Source organism: Bombina bombina, chromosome 1, assembly GCF_027579735.1.
Source record: "Bombina bombina isolate aBomBom1 chromosome 1, aBomBom1.pri, whole genome shotgun sequence".
In the NCBI taxonomy this organism is placed as follows: domain Eukaryota; kingdom Metazoa; phylum Chordata; class Amphibia; order Anura; family Bombinatoridae; genus Bombina; species Bombina bombina.
In genome coordinates this window covers 709140723-709167094 of record NC_069499.1, presented here as the reverse complement: position 1 = coordinate 709167094, position 26372 = coordinate 709140723, and the positions used below count along the sequence as shown (strand labels likewise).

Genomic DNA, 26372 nt, shown 5'->3' with positions numbered 1-26372 from the left:
GTTAAATCTATGTCTTTAGCTATTTTATCTAGAAGAGCTTTGTGGCTTAAATCTTGGAATGCTGACATGACTTCTAAGTCCAGATTGCTATCCCTTTCTTTCCAAGGTAATAAGTTATTTGGTTCTCAGTTGGATTCGATTATTTCCACTGTCACTGGAGGGAAGGGAGTTTTTTTTGCCTCAGGATAAAAGACCTAAGGGTAAATCTAAGGCTTCTAACCGTTTTCGTTTCGACAAAATAAGGAACAGAAACCTAATCCTTCCCTCAAGGAATCTGTTTCCAATTGGAAACCTCCTTCAAATTGGAATAAATCCAAGCCATTTAAGAAACCAAAGCCAGCCCCCAAGTCCGCATAAAGGTGCGGCCCTCATTCCAGCTCAGCTGGTAGGGGGCAGATTAAGATTTTTCAAGGATGTTTGGGTAAATTCTGTCCAAAATCAATGGATTCCGAGTATTGTCTCTCAGGGGTACCGAATAGGATTCAGAGTAAGACCTCCTGTGAGAAGATATTTCTTTCATGTAATTAGCAAGAGTCCATGAGCTAGTGACGTATGGGATATACATTCCTACCAGGAGGGGCAAAGTTTCCCAAACCTCAAATGCCTATAAATACACCCCTCACCACACCCACAAATCAGTTTTACAAACTTTGCCTCCTATGGAGGTGGTGAAGTAAGTTTGTGCTAGATTCTACGTTGATATGCGCTCCGTAGCAGGTTGGAGCCCGGTTTTCCTCTCAGCGTGCAGTGAATGTCAAAGGGATGTGAGGAGAGTATTGCCTGTTTGAATTCAATGATCTCCTTCTACGGGGTCTATTTCATAGGTTCTCTGTTATCGGTCGTAGAGATTCATCTCTTACCTCCCTTTTCAGATCGACGATATACTCTTATATATACCATTACCTTTACTGATTCTCGTTTCAGTACTGGTTTGGCTTTCTACTACTTGTAGATGAGTGTCCTGGGGTAAGTAAGTCTTATTTTCTGTGACACTCTAAGCTATGGTTGGGCACTTTTATATAAAGTTCTAAATATATGTGTTCAAACATTCATTTGCCTTGACTCAGGATGTTCAACGTTCCTTATTTCAGACAGTCAGTTTCATATTTGGGATAATGCATATGAATTAATCATTTTATCTTACCTTAAAATTTGACTTTTTCCATGTGGGCTATTAGGCTCGCGGGGGCTGAAAATGCTTCATTTTATTGCGTCATTCTTGGCGCTGACTTTTTTGGCGCAAATTTTTTTTTCTGTTTCCGGCGTCATACGTGTCGCCGGAAGTTGCGTCATTTTTTTGACGTTTTTGCAATATGTAATAGAAAAAACAACATATAAAGCAAAATTGATCAAATTCCTTAAATGACAGTTTCAGGAATGGGAAAAAATGCTAGTGAACAAGCTTCTAGCAACCAGAAGCAATAATTAATGAGACTTAAATAATGTGGAGACAATAGTGACGCCCATATTTTTTAGCGCCAAAAAAAGACACCCACATTATTTGGCGCCTAAATGCTTTTGGCGCCAAAAATGACGCCACATCCGGAACGCCAACACTTTTGGCGCAAAATTTTTTTTCTGTTTCCGGCGTCATACGTGTCGCCGGAAGTTGCGTCATTTTTTTGACGTTTTTTTGCGCCAAAAGTGTTGGCGTTCCGGATGTGGCGTCATTTTTGGCGCCAAAAGCATTTAGGCGCCAAATAATGTGGGTGTCTTTTTTTGGCGCTAAAAAATATGGGCGTCACTATTGTCTCCACATTATTTAAGTCTCATTAATTATTGCTTCTGGTTGCTAGAAGCTTGTTCACTAGCATTTTTTCCCATTCCTGAAACTGTCATTTAAGGAATTTGATCAATTTTGCTTTATATGTTGTTTTTTCTATTACATATTGCAAGATGTCTACGAGTGACCCTGAGTCAGAAGCCACTTCTGGAAAAATGCTTAACTGAGTTCTACCAAAGCTAAGTTCATTTATTTTAAATGTTATAAATGTTTATCTTTAGCTATGGTTTGTAATAAGTTATTATGATATACTTTTACATGCAGATTCCATTAGTATTTATGCTTTATTCATTTCCATTCTTAAGTATATGAAATGTTTAGAAGATTTATAAGAAATATTTTTTCTGATTAAGGCTTTGTCTGACTTCGTGCCTTCTAATACAATTTTTAGTTCTTTTTCACTTCTTTTTTAATTATTGAAGTTTCAAATGACCAACAACATACTGATTTATCCTTCTCTGATGATGTTTTTTTCTCTTTCAGAAATTCTCTTCATCAGATATTGACACTAACAAATCTACTTTTTTATAATTTTTTTATTAAAGTACATTTGTTCTTTGTTGAAGAGGTGTTGATTATTTTGGATATTAAGGTAACTAGTTCTTTAAGACTAGCTGACACTATTTCTGCCTTTTTTCTTCTGTGATTTCAGAGGTTTTTCTTTCCAATTCCCCATACTAGGGAATGGAATAGGCTGAGAATTCTCTTTTATTCCTTCTTCAAGGTTTTAAACTATATTCTTTGCCAGCAGTTAAATTCAATTTGGAGGGTTCTCCAATTTATTGGGGCTATCTCTACTCCTACTTATTATGCTATTGTTTCTATAGCAAAATAATATTTATTTTCCTTTATATAGTTGTATCTTATTTATGGAAAATTATTTAGTTTTAGGTACTTTTCTTGGTCCTGTGATATTGCAATTGCTTCATTTTTTCTGTTTACTTTAAGATCAAGTATCAGATTATGATTTATTTTTGTTAAAGGGACAACATTTACTAGACTAGGTGCTGTTGCATTTGTCTTGTTGTTTTGCATTTTGCAAGTCCTCTGTTTTGACTGGTCCTTTAAACTGGACTATCATGCTAATCATTTCATTTGTGTCTTCATTTTATTGAATATATTCGCAAATGAGGGTTAATCTATGTCTTTAGCTATTTTAGCTAGAAGAATTTTGTGATTTTTAAAAAAAAAAAAAAAAAAAGAAAATCCATATTTCTTTTGTTCTAAGATAATCAATTATAATTGGATTCAATTCTTAACTGTTACTATGGGCTTCAAGATTGATTTCTAAGACTAAAACTTTAAGCTTATACTAGTTTGGTTGTTCTTATTAAAGAACGAATCCTGAGTTCTTTCCCAAGTAACATGTTTTTAATTGGGGTTCGAAATTAGCTCCCTAATGTTGCGATGTACGTGCCGTATTCCAGCTTGGCTGGTAAGGGGCAGGTTAAGACTTCTTTGAAATTTATTTGGTTCTATTTTGTCCAAATTTCTTTGATTTTATTCCAGTAAGGCTAACACTTTCTTTCAGTGTGTTTCTGTCCTATATATTTTGGATACTGTTGAAGCATGGCTGGGTACTCATGGGGTTCAAGCGCTGCTCAGACCTGGAATCTTCTGGGGTTTTTCTTCCAGTTCCTTTTCTAGGAACTGGGTTTTGGAGTTTTATTCAAACTATTCTGCCTTTTTGTGGTCATTGATAGCATTATTTGTTTTCATTAGATACAATAAATGCATATTCTTCATTTTTCTGTTTTCATTCAGATTATTTCCTGAGGATGCGGAATCTCATATGTTTCACTTGCTCTTCAGGACATAGAGGATCTTTTTTCAAAAGCTCTTGATTCCTCACGCAAGGGTCACCTTTTTTAGGTTTCCAGATGGTTTATGTCACTATCTTTGTCTCTATCAGACAAGGGACAATTTGTATTGGGTTCCGTCTGTCGGTACCTTTAGTCTCTATTTTTTCCTTCAGTTGCTATATATGCATAGAAGTTTTAACAGCATTGGATTCACTTCCCTTTGCTCATTTTCAATGGAAAGATTCTTTCCAGCTTTTTATGAGTGTTGTTTCTTCAAGAACATGGTTGGAGGATCAATTAACCAAAAAGTTTGTTGATTCCTCAGACAAGAGTAACCTTTTTTTAGATTTCCGGATAGATTCAGTGTCCATGACTCTGTCTCTGTTGGACAGGAGACGTCTGAAATTGGTTTCAGCTTAATTTTCAGTCTCAATCATTCCCTTCGGTAGCCTTATGCATGGAAATTCTAGGTTCTTATGACTGCTGCATTGGACGTGTTCCCCTTTGCTCATTTTCACATGCGACCTCTTCAGCTCTGTATGCTGAATCAGTGGTGCCGGGATTATACAAAGATATCTCATTTAATATCTTTTAAACTGATTGTTCGACACCCTCTGACGTGGTACAGACCACCATCGTTTAGTTCAGGGGGCTTCTTTTTTTCTTTTTTTTTTTTTCTTTTTTCTTTCAACCTGGACTGTGATCTCAACAGATGCAAGTCTGACAGGTTGGGGAGCTGTATGGGGGTTTCTGACAGCACAAGGGGTTTGGGAATCTCAGGAGGTGAGATTTCCAATCAACATTTTGGAACTCCGTGCAATTTTCAGAGCTCTTCAGTCATGGCCTCTTCTAAAGAGTGTGTCGTTCATTTGTTTACAGACGGACAATGTCACAAATGTGGCATATGTCAATCATCAAGAGGGACTCACAGTCCTCTGGCTATAAAGGAAGTATCTCGAATACTTGTATGGGCGAAATCCAGCCCCTGTCTAATTTCTGCGGTTCATATCCCAGGTATAGACAATTGGGAAACGGATTATCTCAGTCGCCAAATGCTACATCCGGGCGAATGGTCTCTTCACCCAGAGGTATTTCTTCAGATTGTTCAAATATGGGGACTTCCAGAAATAGATCTGATGGCTTCTCATCTAAACAAGAAGCTTCCCAGGTATCTGTCCAGATCCAGGGATCCTCAGGCGGAAGCAGTGGATGCATTGTCACTTCCTTGGAAATATCATCCTGCTATATCTTTCCGCCTCTAGTTCTTTTTTCAAGAGTGATTTCCAAAATTCTAAAGGAGCATTCGTTTATTCTGCTGGTGGCTCCAGCATGGCCTCACAGGTTTTGGTATGCGGATCTTGTCCGGATGGCTCCTTGCCAACAGTGGACTCTTCCGTTAAGACCAGACCTTCTATCACAAGGTCCTTTTTTTCCATCAGGATCTCAAATCCTTAATTGAAAGTATGGAGATTGAACGCTTGATTCTCAGTCATAGAGGTTTTCTCTGACTCCGTAATTAATACTATGTTGCAGGCTCGTAAATCTGTATCTAGGATGATATATTATCGAGTCTGGAAGACTTGCATTTTTTGGTGTTTTTCTCATCATTTTTCTTGGCATTCTTTTAGAATTCCTAGAATTTTACAGTTTCTTCAGGATGGTTTGGATAAGTTTTGTCTGCAAGTTCCTTATAAGGACAAATCTTTGCTCTTTCTGTTCTTTTTCACAGAAAGATTGCTAGTTTTCCTGATTTTTATTGTTTTGTACAAGCTTTGGTTCGTATAAAACTTGTTATTAAGTCAATTTCTTCTTCTTGGAGTTTGAATTTGGTTCTGGGGGCTTTTCAAGCTCCTCCGTTTGAACCTATGCATTCTCTGGACATTAATTACTTTCTTGGAAAGTTTTGTTTCTTTTGGCCATCTCTTCTGCTAGAAGAGTTTCTGAATTATCTGCTCTTTCTTGTGAGTCTCCTTTTCTGATTTTTCATCAGGATAAGGCGGTGTTGCGAACTTCTTTTAAATTTTTACCTAAGGTTGTGAATTCTAACAACATTAGTAGAGAGATTGTAGTTCCTTCATTTTGTCCTAATCCTAAGAATTCTAAGGAGAGATCACTGCATTCTTTGGATGTAGTTAGAGCTTTGATATATTATGTTGAAGCTACTAAGATTTTCCGAAAGACTTCTAGTCTTTTTGTTATCTTTTCCAGTTCTAGGAAAGGTCAGAAGGCCTCTGCCATTTCTTTGGCATCTTGGTTGAAATCTTTAATTCATCATGCTTATGTTGAGTCGGGTAGAACTCCGCCTCAAAGGATTACAGCTCATTCTACTAGGTCAGTTTCTACTTCCTGGGCGTTTAGGAATGAAGCTTCGGTTGATCAGATTTGCAAAGCAGCAACTTGATCTTCTTTGCATATTTTTACTAAATTCTACCATTTTGATGTGTTTTCTTCTTCTGAAGCAGTTTTTGGTAGAAAAATACTTCAGGCAGCTGTTTCAGTTTGATTCTTCTGCTTATAATTTCAGTTTTTTTCATTATAAGATTTAAACTTTGTTTTGGGTGTGTATTATTTTCAGCGGAATTGGCTGTCTTTATTTTATCCCTCCCTCTCTAGTGACTTGCGTGGAAGATCCACATCTTGGGTAGTCATTATGCCATACGTCACTAGCTCATGGACTCTTGCTAATTACATGAAAGAAAACATAATTTATGTAAGAACTTACCTGATAAATTCATTTCTTTCATATTAGCAAGAGTCCATGAGGCCCACTCTTTTTATGGTGGTTATGATTTTTTTGTATAAAGCACAATTATTCCAATTCCTTATTTTTTATGCTTTCGCACTTTTTTCTTATCACCCCACTTCTTGGCTATTCGTTAAACTGATTTGTGGGTGTGGTGAGGGGTGTATTTATAGGCATTTGAGGTTTGGGAAACTTTGCCCCTCCTGGTAGGAATGTATATCCCATACGTCACTAGCTCATGGACTCTTGCTAATATGAAAGAAATGAATTTATCAGGTAAGTTCTTACATAAATTATGTTTTTCTCTCACACATCCTAGCAAATCCAGCAAAGGCTCAGGCTTTCCTGGATTGTGTTTTGGACCTGGAGTTTTTAGGGGTAATCATGCCAGTTCTGTTTCAGGAACAGGGTCTGGTTTTTTTTTCAAATCTATTCTTTGTCCCAAAGAGAGAAAAATTATTCACACTAATTCTGGATCTGAAAATTTGGAATTGTTATGTAAGAGTACCAACTTTCCAAATGGTGACTCTAAGGACTATTCTGCCTTTTATTCAGCAAGGACATTATATGTCCACAATAGACTTACAGGATGCATATCTTCATATTCCGATTCATCCAGATCATTATCAGTTTCTGAGATTCTCTTTTCTAGACGAGCATTACCAATTTGTCGCTCTTCCTTTTGGCCTAGCGACAGCTCCAAGAATCTTTCCAAAGGTTCTCGGTGCCCTACTCTCTGTAAGCAGAGAGCGCGCGGGGTATTGCAGTGTTTCCTTATTTGGACGATATCTTCGTACTAGCTCAGTCTTTATATTCTGCAGAATCTCACACAAATCAACTAGTGTTGTTTCTTCAAAAACATGGTTGAAGGATCAATTTACCAAAAAGTTCTTTGACAAGAGACGTTTAAAATTGGTTGCAGCTTGTCGGAACCTTCAGTCTGTCGTTCCCTTCAGTAGCTAGGTGCATGGAAGTTTTAGGTCTCATGACTGCAGCATCGGACGCAATCCCCTTTGCTGGTTTTCACATGAGACCTCTTCAGCTTTGTATGCTGGACCAATGGTGCAGGGATTATACAAGGATATCACAATTAATATCCTTAAATCCCAATGTTCGACTCTCTCTGACTTGGTGGTTAGATCACCATCGTATAGTTCACAGGGGCCTCTTTTGTTCGTCTAACCTGGACTGTGATCACAACAGATGCGAGTCTTTCAGGTTGGGGAGCTGTTTATGGATCTCTGAAAGCACAAGGGGTTTGGAAATCACAAGAGGCGAGATTACCAATCAAAGATTTGCAGGGCTCTTCAGATTTGGCCTCTGTTAATGAGAGAACCGTTCCTTTGTTTTCAGACAGACAATATAACAACTGTGGCATATGTCAATCATCAGGGTGGGACTCACAGTCCCCAAACTATGAAAGAAGTATCTTGAATACTTGCTTGGGTGGAATCCAGCTCCTGTCTAATTTCTGCGGTTCATATCCCAGGTATAGACAATTGGGAGGCAGATTATCTCAGCCGTCAGACTTTACATCTGGGGGAATGGTCCCTCCATCCAGATGTGTTTTCTCAGGTTGTTCAGATGTGTGGTCTTCCAGAAATAGATCTGATGGCTTCTCATCTAAAAAAGAAACTTCCCAGGTACTTGTCCAGGTCCAGGGATCCTCAGGCGGAAGCAGTGGATGCGTTGACACTTCCTTGGCGTTATCAACCTGCTTATATTTTCCCGCCTCTAGTTCTTCTTCCAAGAGTGATCTCCAAAATCATAATGGAGCAATCGTTTGTGTTGTTGGTGGCTCCAGCATGGCCTCACAGGTTTTAGTATGTGGATCTTGTTCGGATGTCCAGTTGCCAACCTTGGCCACTTCCATTAAGGCCAGACCTTCTGTCTCAAGGTCCGTTTTTCCATCAGGTTCTCAAATCATTAAATTTGAAGGTATGGAAATTGAACGCCTAGTGCTTAGTCATAGAGGTTTCTCTGACTCAGTGATTAATACTATGTTACAGGCTCGTAAATCTGTTTCTAGAATGATCTATTATTGAGTTTGCAAGACATATTTCATGGTGTTCTTCTCATAAATTCTTTTGGTATTCTTTCAGAATTCCTAGAATGTTAGTTTCTTCAGGATGATTTGGATAAGGGTTTGTCTGCAAGTTCCTTGAAGGGACAAATCTCTGTTCTTTCTGTTTTATTTCACAGAAAGATTGCTAAGCTTTCTGATATTCACTGTTTTGTACAGGCTTTGGTGCGTATCAAGCCTGTCATTAAATCAATCTCTCCTCCTTGGAGTTTTAATTTGGTTTTGAAGGCCTTACAGGCTCCTCCTTTTGAGCCTATGCATTCTTTGGACATTAAACTACTTTCTTGGAAAGTTTTGTTCCCTTTGGCCATCTCTTCTGCTAGAAGAGTTTCTGAATTGTCTGCTCTTTCTTGTGAATCTCCTTTTCTGATTTTTCATCAGGATAAGGCGGTTTTGCGGACTTCATTTAAATTCTTAACTAAGGTTGTGAATTCTAACAACATTAATAGTGAAATTGTTGTTCCTTCCTTGTGTCCTAATCCTACAAATTCTTTGGAGAGATCCTTACATTCTTTAGATGTGGTAAGAGCTTTGAAATATTATGTTGAAGCTACTAAAGAGTTCAGGAAGACTTCTAGTCTATTTGTTATCTTTTCTGGTTCTAGGAAAGGTCAGAAGGCTTCTGCTGTTTCCTTGACTTCGTGGTTAAAGCTTTTGATTCATCAAGTTTATTTGGAGTCGGGTCAGGCCCCGTCTCAGAGAATTACAGCTCATTCTATTAGATCAGTCTCCGCTTCGTGGGCTTTTAAGAATGAAGCTTCAGTTGATCAGATTTGCAAAGCAGCAACTTGGTCTTCTTTGCATACATTTACTAAATTCTACCGTTTTTATGTATTTGCTTCTTCGAAAGCAGTTTTTGGTAGAAAAGTTCTTCAGGCAGCTGTTTCAGTTTGATTCTTCTGCTTATGTTTTAAGTTTTTCTTTTCAAGATCTTCCTGTCTATAACTCAGTCCAGATTGGAATGCATAGAAATAACTGTTTGCAGAAAAATGCAAGTGAAGTCTGTGTTGTGTGATTATTTTATTAGGTTTATAATTCTGTTTAGCAAATGTTTTTGTTCATTTAACTTAGTTTAATTATATATTTTGTGTTGTGTGATTATTGTATTAGATTTATAATGCTGTCTAGCATTTAAAGTCTTCATTTCAAAGCTTTAAAAATAATGTATTAAGTGTTACTTATGACAATTTTGAGAGGGGCCTGGAACCTATCTCCCTCTCTTCCCATTGACTTACATTATAAACTGGGTTTCAATTTACAACGGTTTCGATTTACAACCATTCCTTCTGGAACCTAACCCCGGCGTAAACTGAGGGCCACCTGTATACTTACAACAAGTCTTTAAGAACATTCACAGACCCACATTTACAGCTGACACTGCTCTCTGCATCAGGTAGTTAAAGGAAGATAGTCATCTTATTATATTTCATCACTGTTTTCTAATAATGTGTATGTTGTAATATGTATTGGCTATTATTTGTATTCTGTATTTTAAATGCATACTGGAGCACATTGATGGACCATATATCTTGCTTGTTAAATGGTTTTATTTTCCTCAATGGATACCTCTCTTATCTTTTTAATTTGTGATCTTTCCCTGTGCTTTTTTGCCTGTATGACCCCTAGCACCCTCCCTTAACTTTTTTGCAGACCAATCTAACACTAATTTATCTTTCCCCCCAGCTGACTTAAAGTATACTTACAACAAGTCTTTAAGAACATTCACAGACCCACATTTACAGCTGACACTGCTCTCTGCATCAGGTAGTTAAAGGAAGATAGTTAGCAAGCTTGGTGTTTACAATACAAGCCAAAAATCATTGTTATCTCTGAATCATGGCTAACTGCAAAAATACCTGACTCTGCCATTGCAATACATGGGTATTCATGCCATAGAATTGACAGAGCAAAGAGAGGAGGCGGCATTGTAATTTATGTTGACAACTCCACAAAGTTCACCCCCATACAAAAATCTAGCTCTCCTGCCACCTTTAATATCCTTTCTGGCAAAATTGAGATCCCGTGCAGTAAATCAATCATTGTTGCAGGAATCTACCGCCCACCAAGCTCCCCTGTGCATTCCATTTCGGACATAACACAGCTCCTTAGTGAATCCATAACTCAAAACCCAAAAAGTGAAATTATGGTTTTTGGAGATTTTAACATCGATTGGCTGAATCCAAAAAATAACAGTTGTCGCTCGCTGTTTAAATCTTTGCAGCTAACGCAATTAATCTCCTCCCCAACTCGCATAAACATCAAAAGCCATAATCATACCCTGCTCGACTGGATTCTCTCCACTTCTCCTGACCGAATCCAGGAGGCAGGTGACCACTGCTTAGTGTACTGCGTGCGCAAAATAAAGGCTACTAAATCCTCTCCCAAGGTTAAAATCACCAGGTCCTTCAAAAAATTTAATCTTCAATCATTTCTGAATGACATCAAGAACCTCCCCTGGCACAGATTAAACCTAATACCAGATCTAGACTCTGCAGTTGAATTTTTTCAGTCTGAACTCCTACAAGTTTGGAATTTACATGCACCGCTGCGTAAGGTGAGAGTAAAAGGAGCACACTTAAATTGGATCACAGCTGACCTCATTCAAATGTACCAATTTCGAGACTCATTGTGGTCAAAGTTCAAGCATACTGGCTCTATGAATGATCACTGTGTATATAGACAATGGCGAAATGTATGTACTAAACAAACAAAATTGGCTAAGGCGCAATATTTCTGTGAAAATCTGAACAATAATATATGTAACCCTAGAAAGTTTTGGAAACTCATAAATAACCTACAAAATCCACCAATCCACTCCCAGCCCTCCACTGTCAATGTGGATAACCAAAACCTGCAACTCCCCTTAGAAGTAGCAAATGCCTTTAACAATTATTTTGTAGGATGCTCCACCACCCTGATTGACAAACTAATAAATGGCACGCATCCTGAAGCTACAAATGTGGATCAGGCCCCACTAAAACAGCAAAGACCCAATATAGAAAAGTTCAATTTTAGACCTGTACCCTTCAATGTCGTTAAGAAATACCTCGATAATCTAAAAATGAAAAACCAGTCAGAACCTGATCAAATCCCAGCAATGCTGTTGAAGCTCAGTGCGCCGGCAATTGCTAAGCCTGTCGCAACCCTAATTAATGAATCCTTGGTGTCTGGATACATACCCAAACTCTGGAAAACTGCAAGAGTAGTGCCTATTCATAAAAGTGGGGAGTTAACATTGGTTTCTAACTATCGTCCTATATCATTGCTCCCTGTATTGTCAAAAATCTTAGAAAAATGCGTCCATACGCAATTTTGTGAGTATTATCAACTTTCTAACTATCTGACCGCTGATCAATCAGGTTTTCAACCGAATCACTCCACTACAACTGCCCTCCTAAAAGTTTGCAAAATCAAGGAAAATAGCTCCAGTTAGGTCTCCTTGTTCCATGCCAGTTTGGATGTCGTTGCAAAGGCTTTTGACACAGTGGACCATGACCTACTACTTCTCAAACTAAAAAACTCTGGAATTGCTGATCGCCCGTTAACCTGGTTTAAATCATATGTATCGGATCCATCACAATATGTCTCTGTCTCTAACAGTGACTCCCTCCCTCTCCCAGTCACGTGTGGTGTTCCCCAAGGTTCCATTCTCGGCCCCCTACTATTCACATTATTTATAAATGATTTGCCTAATGTCTGCAAATCCTCAACTGTACACATGTACGCAGACGACACGGTAATCTATGCAAACAAATCTGATCTGCTGCAGCTTGAAGCAGTGCTCCAAGACCAGTTCACAGAAGTAGAGAAGTGGATCTCGAAAAACAAACTTCCTAAACACTGACAAAACGGTCACAATGATCTTTGGAACGGGACCTAAAATACAAAAATTACAAACTTCCCATCTTCGCATCAAAACAAAATCCAATTGCACGCTGACCGCAGTCTACTCTGTTAAATACTTAGGTATGTTGTTAGACCCCAATCTATCTTTTGGACTCCACATAGAAAAACTTGCCTCTAAACTTTATCCAAAACTAGGTGCCCTGTACAGAAACAAATCTTGCCTCAGCCCTACAGTAAAGGAAAAGATTGTACAGCAAATGCTGATGCCTATCTTGGATTATGGGGACATAGTATATGCACCTGCTCCGCAAACTCACCTTAATAAACTAAATACGTTATTTAACTCGTTCTGCCGCTTTGTGCTACAATGTAACTACAGGACCCACCATTGTGACATGCTAAAAGAACTAAACTGGCTGTCGCTGGAATCCAGACGCACCCTCCATCTTTCCTGCCTTGTCTTTAAGAGCCTTTCTGGGAAGCTCCCACCCTACCTGAGCAGAATGCTCTCCCCTGCTATTCCCACCTCCTATAACCTCCGATCCAATAACAGCACATTATTTAGCTTGCCTCAATACAAAAAGAAAGCAGCTCGATCCTCCTTTTCCTACAGAGCGCCACAGTTATGGAATGACCTCCCTCGCACTTTAAAATCTTCCCCAAGCCTAAAATCCTTTAAGAGATCCCTCTATACCTATCTCAAAACAGAATGCTCCTGTCATGGTTGATTAAATATTTCGTACCTGCTCTGTTAAAAGTTTGCATATATTGTGTATTATTATTATTGTTTTTGTATTTTATTGTACCCTATTGTATCAATGCAATGTTTTGTGATCCCAGGACATACTTGAAAACGAGAGAAATCTCAATGTATCCTTCCTGGTAAAATATTTTATAAATAAATAAATAATACAGCTAACCAGGAGAGTGAACAGTTCTGTGGACTCTGCTGTTCAGGAAAATAGCTAGGTAGTCTCCTCACCTGTCTGTAAAGCCCTGCCTTAGATCGCTACAGTTTTATTTTCGCTTATTTTCTGTTTTCCAAGTTATTTTCCTGCTCTTTTCAATGGTTTTGTTTAGCTTATCTAGTTTGTTCAATATTTTTATCTATCATTATTCTTTGCTTGTTAAGTTATAATTTCCTTACAAGGTCGTTAATATATTTTTCCTGTATCATTTTTTTTTCAGAGAAGAGATTATACTGCTCTTACAAAGTTTTTACCACCTAAGCACGAATATGTCCTGTCAGTTAGGATGTCTTCAATTCAATGTAAACTCTATCAGTACTATTTGGATCACATGACAGGTAAGTTGTAATTTCTTAATATAGTTATCTGGAAACAGCTTGCAAATAATCTGTTTTTGTATTTGTAAAATAAGTGCTATGTGCATCAATTCTGAACAACCAATTTTTAACATTGTAAAATCTATATATATATTTTAATATTTCACAGAGCAATAACAGATCAGGCATAATTTTGCAATAATATCCTGATCTACTGTACAGTAACCTATTCAGAATCACACAGGATAAACATTTTCATTCTGCTCAGCTTAAAGGGACATGAAACCCACGTTTTTTCTTTCATGATTTAGAAAGAGCATGCACTTTTACGCAACTTTCCAATTTACTTCTGTTATCTAATTTATTTCATTCTCTTGATATCCTTTGTAGAAAAGCATATCTAAATAGGCTCAGTAGCTGGTGATTGGTGGCTGCACCATAGATGCCTCGTGTGATTGGCTCACCCATGTTCATTACCGTTTCTTCACAAAAGGATATTTAAAGACTAAAGCAATTTAGATAGAAGTATATTGGAATGTTGTTTAAAATTGTATTCTCTATCTGAATTATGAAAGAAATGTGTTTGGTTTTATGTTCCTTTAATGCAATTTCCTTCTGTTCTATGGATATGGACAAACATACAAGATAAGGAATTTTATTGTATATTCTTTGAGGGAAAAAGATCCCAATTCATATTTTGTATCAATTTTCTCCTTTGTTGAAATGTTAGTACTTTAAACCACTGGTTTTCAAACCTGTCCACAGGTCTCTCCAACAGTCCAGGTTTTCTGGATTACATTGGATGGGAGCAGGTAAATCAACCATGTTTACTAATCAGCTGATTATTTCACCTGTGCTCTAGTTCTGATATCATCTATTGTGGCCCTCCAGTGGTTTTGGAACTAAATTTCCCATGATGCTGGCTAGGCCAAAACCTCTGGAGGTCCACAACTGATTAACCTGCTCTAAACTGATTATTCTGCACTTGCTATTCATTTTATTATCTATGTATGTTCTACATCTTTCTCTGAAAAACATGGCAAATTACTTTGCTTTGTGTTTTTGTGCTGTTGCTATTACTTATTTTGCTCTTATATTATTATCTACATATTAAGAAAGGTATGTAAATAAGCAGATAATTGCATAGTCAAGCAATGACATGCTTTATGGCAAATATGGAGACAGTTGGCTGGAAAATGTAGAGGTTTAAAGAAATATAAGTGCAAAAAGAAAATCTTTTAATGTGTTAGAACATGTTATTATTGCACTGTTGCTTGCATGTGTTTAAACCCTACAAAGGGATTAAACTCATAGGTCCTCATTTTTTATGGCTGGGCGGACAAGGTTTGCTACCTTGAACCAATCCAACTGGCTTCACTGCGAGGGGGCAGCATGTTCTGCCTACATTTAACATCCCACTAGCTGCTACTTGTGCAATGCCGCACTATGCTCACGTGCAAGCAGTGGCTGTCATTAATTCTGATTGGATTGGGATGATTTCATTCCGCCACATTCTAGGTGATGGAGAGGTTAAGTAGCAGCAATCTTAAAACAGCTGCTACTTAACTAGCATTTCATGGACATTTGCCTGACCTCAGACGGGGATTTTTTTTGTCAATCCAGTCAGGAACTTACATTTCTTAAGCGATTGGTGTCAACATTTGAGCTCACAAACAAGAAGCTATGGTGGAGGCAGAATTGCAGCCTTCTTTTAAGAAAAAGGTGTACAAAAGTAGGTAGCCCATCACTATCTCTAGATTTCAAGACATCCTTCATCAAAGATGTTTGGCCATGCAACCTAAAAGTGTTATGCTCCCAAGGAAGGATGATTCACTGTTGCATATATTGGACCTTCATGATTAAGCATGTTGAATACATGAAAGTTCATAATGGAATATCATCTGATGCTAATTAGTGTTGTTCTTGCTTGAATGTTGCTCATGACACTAGACCTCAAAGAAATATATCTGCATATTCAGTTGCTGATACTTATCATCACTGTTTTTCCCCCACGTTTTCCCTTGTGTTTTTTTTTAACTCCTTTTTAGACTGTCTGCTTTACAAAGGTTCTGATTTCGTGGCCTTAAGATCCTCTCCTGAAAGCCTCAGCACTTCCAAGCAAAATCTCTGCCTTTTTGGAAGCAAAAATTCATGAGCATGTTGATGTTGCCAGAGTAGAATAACATGATTCCGCTTTTGCATCATTTTGGTCTCTATGCATCTGTCTGTATCTGTGTAGGAATCATATCAGTTTACTGTTTCCTGGCCACCAGGAGGAGGCAAAGACACCCAGCCAAAGGCTTAAATACATTGCCCACTTCCCTCATCCCCCAGTCATTCTTTGCCTTTCGTCACAGGAGGTTGGCAGAGAAGTGTCAGAAGTTTACGGAGTAGTCTCTTATGGAGGATAGTACACTTTTTGAAGTGGGACTGGAGCTTTAAGTAGTCCTGTCAGCCTCTCAGTGAGAGCATGGATGAAAGTTAGAGTCCGGAGATGCAGGGAGAGTCTTTCTGCGAAACTATCCCGACTAATATTAACAGCTCCATAAGCAATCCTTGTTGACGAGTTTCGCTGCCTGCTTTCTTCACTCAAGTCCATGTCAGAAGCGACGTTACTATCTGTCAAACTTGAAGGACCATGTTACTTTTCCACGGCATAGATTCCGGTAAGATAGTTTCATTTTACTTTCATTGTGGATGTGATGTAAATGATAGAAGACAGGGTCTCAGTGGGACTCCTTTATCTTTATGGAATAAAGGGTTAATATCTCCTGAGGTAAGTTTTTGAGCAGTGGAGGACTTTAATAATGTTTTTTTTTTATGTGATTCTGTCTGCTTATGTGTTAAAATGTTGGGGCTCATGGCTATTACAGAACGTATAATTGTTTTAGAGCTATGCAGTTCTTGTGGACTAGCGTGATTTTCTTTGGCCTTTATGTCGAGCTACACAGTTCTTGTGGACTGGCGTGCTTTTCTTTCTCCTACATGTTGCACATCGTGATCGGGCGTGGTCACGTTTTCATTCTCCATTTCTGTATCGTGACTGAGTGGCGGTGGAGAGGGCCTATTTCTCTGCTTGCCTGGGTCATAGGAGGTGGTGAATGCCCCAGCCATTGGGGGGGTGAGTTGGCAGTTATTTTTGTCCAATTTGTCTGATCAAGTTATGGAGGATTCTGATTTTTCAGAGGAGGATTTTTCTGACTCAGATTCTGTCTCCTGCTTAGATTGTATGGAGGCCAGGTTATCCAGCCCAATCATTTATGTTCCATATGCCATAATAGAGTGCTATTTTCTCCCTCTGGGGAGAGATTGGAGACCGCTGAGCCGTCTGCCTCTGAGAATACTGTGTCCCGTGAGGCGCGTTCCCTGGATTTTTTTTTTCTACGCAAGCAGTTGTCCCAAATTCTGTTACCCCTTTCTTTCCACCAGAGGTTGCTACTTGGTTGCGCATGGCATATTAGTGGCGCTGGCGCATTTACAGCTTCTAGAGGGCCACCAGCCGAGCGCTTATCAGTGTCCTTTTTTTCTGATGGGTCCTTCCTCTGGGGGAGTGGCTCCCTCTGAGGCTTCAGGCGGACAGCCGGCAGGATTAGGGCCTTCAGATGCCCTGCCGGAGATGAGTTTTGCCTTTCGAGTTAGTCTGACAAACCTGCGTGTATTGCTGCGGCAGGTACTTGAGGCTTGGGAGGATTTTAGTCTTCATTTGCCTCCAGATCCTCAGTCTTCTGATTCTGATGGTGAACAGCGCTAGACGAGGGGAGGGATGTGAATCCGTACTCCTGATTGTCTTTTGTTTGTGTATCTAATCCCAGTTCTGAGCTCTTAAGGAATCAGGTCTCCGACAAGCTGGCCCTGTTATTGTTTCTATTCCTTTGGCGTTTCGCCTGTGGGTGCTGCCTACTTTATTTTGATCAGGTTAGGATATGTTTCTTGTATTTCAGGAGCTCAAGACTGTTATAATCTTCCTTTTGGAAATTATTTTCCTCTGAGATTTGGATACTAGCGATTTTATGGTCGCAATGGTTGTTGCTTCCAGCGGAAGTCACACAAAAAAGAAGTTAAGACAATGTTTAAGCCTTATAGCTTATTGGTCTGTCATTAGTCTGTTGGTTTAGTCTAGCCCTGCTAGGGGTTAGTACTTTCAGTTAAGCCCTTGAACGGTTCATTGTACCCTGGTCTGCAGGCTGATCCTGTTTGGGTACTAAGTTTACTTCTTGTTAAGAGGTTGTTTTCTTGTATTTCTTCTTTCCTAGATGTCAGGCTGGTCCTAGTTTGTTTCATCTTCATGGGCCGCCCGACGTTGGTTCGTACTCTATCCTAAGTGTTTTGTCCCTCCATAGCCTGCATGGCTAGCTGGGTTTACGAATATTGCTGTTTCAGTGTATTTGTAGTTCCTGAGGTCCTTTGGACCGGAGCTGGAGTTCTCTCTTCTGAGGGGGATCAGTTGACTGCTTGGAGATCTTCAGTACCTGGTTAGGGGTTGATGGTTCCCCTCTATTGGTACTCCTTTGTGGGTCAAATTATCCTATTGTATGATCTCCTTCGCCAATGCTTTTCTCCTCTTATTGAGGTTTGCTGCCCCTTTTCGCTTCCCCTTGTCTTTTGGGGTAGGACTTCTGGTCCTCTGAGGAGACCCGGTTCTCCAGGACCTTTTTTCCTTGCATATCCTCCTTTTTGATCCTTATAATTGGGGATTTGGGGGATTGTTATGCCGTCTCTCTTGCCATCGCCTACTAGGAGTTTCTTGGGATGATTGTTCATTTTTTAATTCCTTGTGCTATTGCTTTTCCCGGGATGATCCAGTTTGGATCTTTAGAGACTGTCATATTTCTCAATCGGGAATTAATTTCCAAATTTGGAGTTCTGTTCTCTTTTGGCTCCTTTTGTCTTCGGACTTTGTAGGTTTTATCCTAGAAGCCCTTTGGGGCTGAGTGACCAGTCACTGGGGATACATCTTGGGAGATCAGAATTCAAGACCCCATGGGGGTTTGGCAATGATTGCATCAATTCTGGTGCAATTTTCATTTCAGAAGGAGTATCTTGTGGTTGTTCCGCAAGTGTTTGGCCTTTTGATCCGGCTCCTGGTTTTAGGTGTCAGGATTTTTAACCTTGTCTTTGACTTGGCATTTGGTTGTTCTGTTCCCAGATTTTAATAGTCTTGGATATGTCCGGCATCCGGTAGTAGGTTTGGTTTCCTAGGCCTGGGGAACTCTCGTTATCCTACTGGGGCGGTTCCTTTCTCTCTTCTGGAGAGATGGAAGTTTTTCCTGGAAATTTCTTTACTAGAATATTTCTTAGTTTTCCTTCTATTTTGAAGGATCCGGTCTACTGCGCCTACCCAGATGACTCCTCCTGAGGCAGTTTTCCTTTGTCTCTAGGAGTTCAGTGGGTCGAGATTTCTCTTGTTGCAGTGTACCCTCCCTTCGGGTTTCTGAGGGCTAATGAGAATAGGTATCCTGGATCCCTAGTTAGTCTCTGGGTGTCGGTGCATTTTTACAGTTTCTTTTCCTTAAAGGGACAGTCTACACCAGAATTGTTATTGTTTTAAAAGATAGATAATCCCTTTTTTAACCATTCCCCAGTTTTGCATAACCAACACAGTTATATTTATATATTTTTTACCTCTGTGATTATCTTGTATCTGATCCTCTGCAAACTGCACCTTTTTTAGTTCTTTTGACAGACTTGCAGTTTAGCCAATCAGTGATAGCTCCCAGGTAACTTCACGTTTATGAGCACAGTGTTATCTATATGAAATTCATGAACTAACACCCTCTAGTGGTGAAAAACCTGTTAAAATGCATTCTTAAGAGGCGGCCTTCAAGGTCTAAGAAATTAGCATATGAACCACCTAGGTTAAGCTTTCAACTTAGAATACCAAGAGAACAAAGCAAAATTGGGGATAAAAGTAAATTGGAATATTGTTTAAAATTACATGCCCTATCTGAATCATGAAAGTTTATTTTGTACTAGACTATCCCTTTAAAGACTAGTGGTTGAAGATTCATTAGTGATCTCTGGGCTTTATCTATTCTTTGTTAGGACTGTTAGATCAGAGTAGGGGTCAGGTATTCTGACCGCTCTGTTTGGGCATCTACCACGTATCCTGCCTCCTGTAGGACCCTTACTTAGGTTGGGAGGCCTTGTAGTTGGTTCTTCCTTATTGGTCAGTGGTTGTCCTTCCTTGCCTCGTCTTCTAGTAGGGGAGGAGTTTGTCCGTCCTGCTTTCTGAGTTTTTTCTCTTGTCCTTTCAAGGGATGTCCTGGTGCCCGTTTGCTAGCTTATTTAGTTGGCTAATTACTATGTGTTGACATTTAGTCGGACTGCCTACCGATGGAAGCCTGCTTGGTCCAAGTCTTTTCTGATCAGGATCCTCTCTTACATCTTTTCTTTAAATAAATAAATAAATATATATATATATATACTTCCATAAGGCAGGGAGAGTCCACAACTTCATTCCTTACTGTTGGGAAATACAACACCTGGCCACCAGACTGAATTATCTAATATTCTTTTACTTCGACATGCAAATAATTTTATTTGCGATGCAATCTTTGATGTTATGAAAATCGTCAAATTGATGTATTTAGCTATTCTTAACAGAAGAGCTTTATGGCTTAAAAATCTTGGAATGCTGACATCAGGGCCCTGAGGAAGTCCCTGTCAGTCTAGGGGATGAAACGCACGTAAGCAGCTGTTCTTTTGATGAGACGCCTACTTTTTTGGGTTCGCCATTTTACACGCTCTTACCTGGTAACAAAAGTTGGGTTTGTTGGAACCCTTTCTTGCACGGCATGATAAATGTGCTGTATCTGGAGTTGTCTGGATGTGCTCGTCCTATTGGCAGAGGAATTTGATGTTTCCTACCGCGCTTTAAAGTGTATGTCTGGACACTAAAATCTCTTTTCACAAACCACCTGGATGGACTGAGTATTAAAAGTTTCTCCCTTACAAGGGTTATAACGAATGTACAATAAGTCTGGTTGTTACTACAGGGAGTGCAGAATTATTAGGCAAGTTGTATTTTTGAGGATTAATTTTATTATTGAACAACAACCATGTTCTCAATGAACCCAAAAAACTCATTAATATCAAAGCTGAATAGTTTTGGAAGTAGTTTTTAGTTTGTTTTTAGTTATAGCTATTTTAGGGGGATATCTGTGTGTGCAGGTGACTATTACTGTGCATAATTATTAGGCAACTTAACAAAAAACAAATATATACCCATTTCAATTATTTATTTTTACCAGTGAAACCAATATAACATCTCAACATTCACAAATATACATTTCTGACATTCAAAAACAAATCAGTGACCAATATTGCCACCTTTCTTTGCAAGGACACTCAAAAGCCTGCCATCCATGGATTTTGTCAGTGTTTTGATCTGTTCACCATCAACATTGCGTGCAGCAGCAACCACAGCCTCCCAGACACTGTTCAGAGAGGTGTACTGTTTTCCCTCCTTGTAAATCTCACATTTGATGATGGACCACAGGTTCTCAATGGGGTTCAGATCAGGTGAACAAGGAGGCCATGTCATTAGATTTTCTTCTTTTATACCCTTTCTTGCCAGCCACGCTGTGGAGTACTTGGACGCGTGTGATGGAGCATTGTCCTGCATGAAAATCATGTTTTTCTTGAAGGATGCAGACTTCTTCCTGTACCACTGCTTGAAGAAGGTGTCTTCCAGAAACTGGCAGTAGGACTGGGAGTTGAGCTTGACTCCATCTTCAACCCGAAAAGGCCCCACAAGCTCATCTTTGATGATACCAGCCCAAACCAGTACTCCACCTCCACCTTGCTGGCGTCTGAGTCGGACTGGAGCTCTCTGCCCTTTACCAATCCAGCCACGGGCCCATCCATCTGGCCCATCAAGACTCACTCTCATTTCATCAGTCCATAAAACCTTAGAAAAATCAGTCTTGAGATATTTCTTGGCCCAGTCTTGACGTTTCAGCTTGTGTGTCTTGTTCAGTGGTGGTCGTCTTTCAGCCTTTCTTACCTTGGCCATGTCTCTGAGTATTGCACACCTTGTGCTTTTGGGCACTCCAGTGATGTTGCAGCTCTGAAATATGGCCAAACTGGTGGCAAGTGGCATCTTGGCAGCTGCACGCTTGACTTTTCTCAGTTCATGGGCAGTTATTTTGCGCCTTGGTTTTTCCACACGCTTCTTGCGACCCTGTTGACTATTTTGAATGAAACGCTTGATTGTTCGATGATCACGCTTCAGAAGATTTGCAATTTTAAGAGTGCTGCATCCCTCTGCAAGATATCTCACTATTTTTGACTTTTGTCAAGTCCTTCTTTTGACCCATTTTGCCAAAGGAAAGGAAGTTGCCTAATAATTATGCACACCTGATATAGGGTGTTGATGTCATTAGACCACACCCCTTCTCATTACAGAGATGCACATCACCTAATATGCTTAATTGGTAGTAGGCTTTCGAGCCTATACAGCTTGGAGTAAGACAACATGCATAAAGAGGATGATGTGGTCAAAATACTCATTTGCCTAATAATTCTGCACTCCCTGTATTTGTGATTTATGTTTTGACAATTCACTTCGTTACTAACTACGCTATACCGCTTTGCCACACGCATAGATCCTTATTATATATCAAGACAGTGTTATCCCTTTACACTTTGGGACTGTCCTCTGATTGTGGTGTTGTGTCTGGCTTTAGGTATATCGGATTGCTGCAATATTTTCCATCACTTATTTGTGTGTCTGCGTGTATATATAGCTGTTATCATTGGCTATTTTATTTCACATCATGAGCTTCAGCATTTTTAGTTAAATTCATAGATCCTCCATGCTTTTGTTCATGACAGCAGTTCCCTTTAATACTATTTGGGGCTGTCCTCTGACTGAGGAGTTGTAATTTCTCTATAACGAAGCTATACCATACTAGCCTATTCATATTGATACTCTTGCTATAATTCCCATGAGACATCTCAATTAATTGAACTTTATAGTATATCAATTGATGATTTTTTTTGTTTGTTTCACTTTTTCTGTTTTCATTTATGACATTGTTCTTTAATAAATTTATAGTGCTTTGAACATATGTTTGTTTTTCAAGTTCTTGTCTCTTGCTTGTTTCAGGTCCTCCCACTCATTACTCCTTATATATTTTTTATTAAAATTGGCATAATAATTTTTGCTGTTGCTCTTTATGTGTAGAGAGTGCTGAATTCACTATCTTTTTATAAGGTTCACTTACCCTTATTACCTTTCTTCTAAATTGGATATAATATAAGAAACTGAATCCGACCACTAAGCCAGCATTAAGGTGCAAACTAAAACGGTTTCAAGAATCTTGGGCAGACTCTGTCCAAAATCAATGGAGTCAGAATATTATTTCTCAAGGCTATCGAATTGGATTCAGAATAAGACCTCCCATTGGAAAATTCTTTCTCACCCATGTCCCAAAACACCCAATAAATGCCCAAGCATTTCTGAAATGTTTCAGATCTAGAACGCTTGGGGGTAATTGTCCCAGTTCCTCTACAGGAACAGGGGTTGGATTTTTATTCTATTCTTTTCATTGTCCCTAAAGAAGGAAAATTCTTTCAGACCAATTTTGTATCTGAAAGCGTTGTCGATTTTGTAAGAGTCTCAACTTTCAAGATGGTGACTATAAGGATTATTCTGCCTTTTGTTCAACAAGGTCATTTTATGTCCACAATAGACTTACAGGATACCTTCACATCCCAATCCACCCAGATCATTATCAATTATTGACATTCTCCTTTCAAGACAAACATTAACAATTTATCACTCTTCCATTTGGCATAGCAACATCTCTGAGAATATTCTCAAAGGTTCTCGGTGCCCTTCTATCTGTAATCAGAGAGCAGGGTATTGCGGTCTTTCCTTATTTGGAAGATATCTTGGTACTAGCTCAATATTTTCATTTAACAGAATCTCACACAAAACTACTATTGTTGCCTCTAGCCTGAGATATCTTTCTATAGTTAAGTAATTCAGATTAAGCCAAGGATCAGTCTGTCCTACTTACTTATCTAATTACCTTTCTTTCATGTAAGTGGCAAGAGTCCATGAGCTAGTGACGTATGGGCTATACATTCCTACCTAGAGGGGGCAAAGTTTCCCAAACCTCAAAATGCCTATTAATACACCTACCACCTCACTCATACTTCAGTTTTACAAACTTTGCCTTTGTTGGAGGATGGTGAAGCAAGTTGTGCTTGATTTCTTCTAGGAAATGCGCTTCTAAGCATTTTGAAGCCCAGTTCCTCTCAAAGTACAGTGTTTGTCTGAGGGATGTGAAGGGAGTATTTGCCTAATGAAGCCATGTTTTCACCTATGGGAAATCTATTCTTAGGGGCTCTGTAAATTCGGTCGTGGGGATTCATCTGCCACCTCCCTTTACAGATCGACATTATACTCCTCTACCATTACCTCTGCTGATATGTTTCAATACTGGTTTGGCTGTCTGCTATATGTAGATGAGTGTCTTCAGGTAAGTATATTTCGTTTACCTGTCTTATTTCCCTGTGATTAGACAATTTTTGTCTTTGGCTAAATTAAGACAGTAAGGATATCTTCTGCTATTAGTTAATAGCTGTTATCTTGACTGTCACATACACAACTTATTGTATTACGCTTAACACCTCATTTCCACACTACTTACAGTAATAGTGATCCAATTCCCCAGTATAAATATACTAAGATTTATAACCTTTTGTTACATGATAGTAAATTGTTGTAACATGACATGACAGTCATACAGGTTGGGGAGCTGTCTGAGGTTCTCTGACAGCGCAAAGAGTTTGGAATCCTTGAGAGTCGAGGTTACCAATTAATATTCTGCAACTCCGTTCTCTCTTCAGGCTTGCTCTCTATTGAAGAGTGCCTTACATTTGTTTTCAGACAGACAATATCACAACAGTGTCATATGTCAATCATCAAAGGGGGACTCACAGTCCCCTAGCTATGAAACAAGTATCTTGAATACTTTCTTGGGCGGAATCCAATTCTTGTCTAATCACTGCGATTCATATCCCAGATGTAGAGAACTGGGAAGCGGATTATCTCAGCCTTCAATCTCTACATCTGGGGGAGTGGTCTCCATCCAGATGTGTTCTATCAAGTTGTACAGATGTGGGGCCCTTCAGAATTAGATCTGATGGCCTCTCGTCTGAACAAGAAACTTCCCAGGTACCTCTCAAGGTCCAGGGATTCTCAGGTGGAAATGTTAGATGCTTTAGCAGTACCCTGATCTTACTAACCTGCTTACATTTTTCCTCCTCTGGTTTTGATACCAAGGGTGATCTCAAAGATCATAATGGAAGAATCTTATGTCTTTCTGATGGTCCCAGCGTAGCCTCACAGGATATGGTATGTGGACCTTGTCCAAATGTCTCTGCTTTTTCGGTTTTATTTCACAGAAAGATTGCTAACGTTCCTGATATCCACTGTTTTGTTCAGGCTTTAATTTGTGTTAAACCTGTCATTAAATCTCTTTCGTTCCTAAGATATGGAGAGTCCACAACGTCATTCCAAATACTAGTGGGAACATCACTCCTGGCTGAGTCCACAAAGTCATTCTAATTACTAGTGGGAATATCACTCCTGGCCAGCAGGAGGCGGCAAAGATTTACTCCCCTACCCACAATCCCCAGTCATTCTCTTTGCATCTGTCAATGGAGGAGGTGAAGTTTGGTGTCTGAAGAAATTAATTCCTTTTTCTGATATTTTTCCCTGCAAGTAAGGATTTGGGTTTAGCCGAGTTTACGTCAATCTCTTCAGTAGAGTAGTTGTGGCTTTTAAGAAGTTAGGAAGTTGTGAACTAGCCCTTGCTTGTTTCCTAACACATTGCTGCCATGGTACAGAAAGCCAGAATTAGTTACTCTATTCTTTCTTTTTCTACAGGTCTCTGTAAGGAGTATGTGTCCTTTCACGCCTTGTGAGCTGTCTTCCTGCTGGACAGCTATACTGCAGGTAAGTGCATTTGTCTTCTAGGTCTTGGAGACTTGCACTTTAGAAGTATGTCCTATGCAGTAGATGGGGACATTTTTAAAATCCTTTATACAGGATTTTCTTTGGCAATGGGCAGGAACAATTATGTATGTTGAGACTAACAGGCCCATTTATCAAGCTCCGTACGGAGCTTGAAGGGCCGTGTTTCTGGCGAGTCTTCAGACTCGCCAGAAACACAACTTATGAAGCAGCGGTCTAAAGACCGTTGCTCCATAACCCTGTCCGCCTGCTCTGAGCAAGCGGACAGGAATCGCCGGAAATGAACCCGAACGAATACGATCGGGTTGATTGACACCTCCCTGCTGGTGGCCGATTGGCCCCGAGTCAGCATGGGGCGGCGTTGCACCAGCAGCTCTTGTTAGCTGCTGGTGCAATGTTAAATGCGGAGAGCGTATTGCTCTCCGCATTTAGCGAGGTCTTGCGGACCTGATCCGCAGTGTCGGAACAGGTTCGCAAGACCTTTGATAAATTGGGGCCATGGGGTTATCTTCCTTTTATTTGGGACGTTTTTTCTCTTTGGGCTAATTTTGTTGAAATACTTTTAGTATGTGTGTGGCTTATGTTTTATACAGGGATTTATGTATAAACTTAAAATTTGTCAGTTGGTTTTCTTTGCTTGCTTAGCTAGAACAGGCTTACTGACAGACTTCTTGAGCGTTTGTGTAAATTAAGCTCCGGTGTTGTAGGCAGAGGGAAACGCGCGCCTTTTACTTGCTTCATAGTTTCCCCTCTCTGACGGTCATGTGACTTCTCTCTGCTGCCGGATATTCACGGAGCGGAGCGGTGTCATTGAATTTCGCTCTGTATACATTTAAAGTGA

The 26372-nt window shown here is 39.5% G+C and overlaps 1 protein-coding gene across 1 annotated transcript in view; it reads left to right on the top strand.

The window, feature by feature from the left end:
* The window catches only part of ATRX (ATRX chromatin remodeler), a 783199-nt gene that overhangs the window by 542749 nt on the left and 214078 nt on the right, over positions 1-26372 (top strand). The window contains exon 22 of the mRNA XM_053714433.1: positions 13446-13563. Within this exon, the coding sequence (XP_053570408.1) occupies positions 13446-13563 (118 nt within the window). The remainder of the gene's footprint in view (positions 1-13445; positions 13564-26372) is intronic.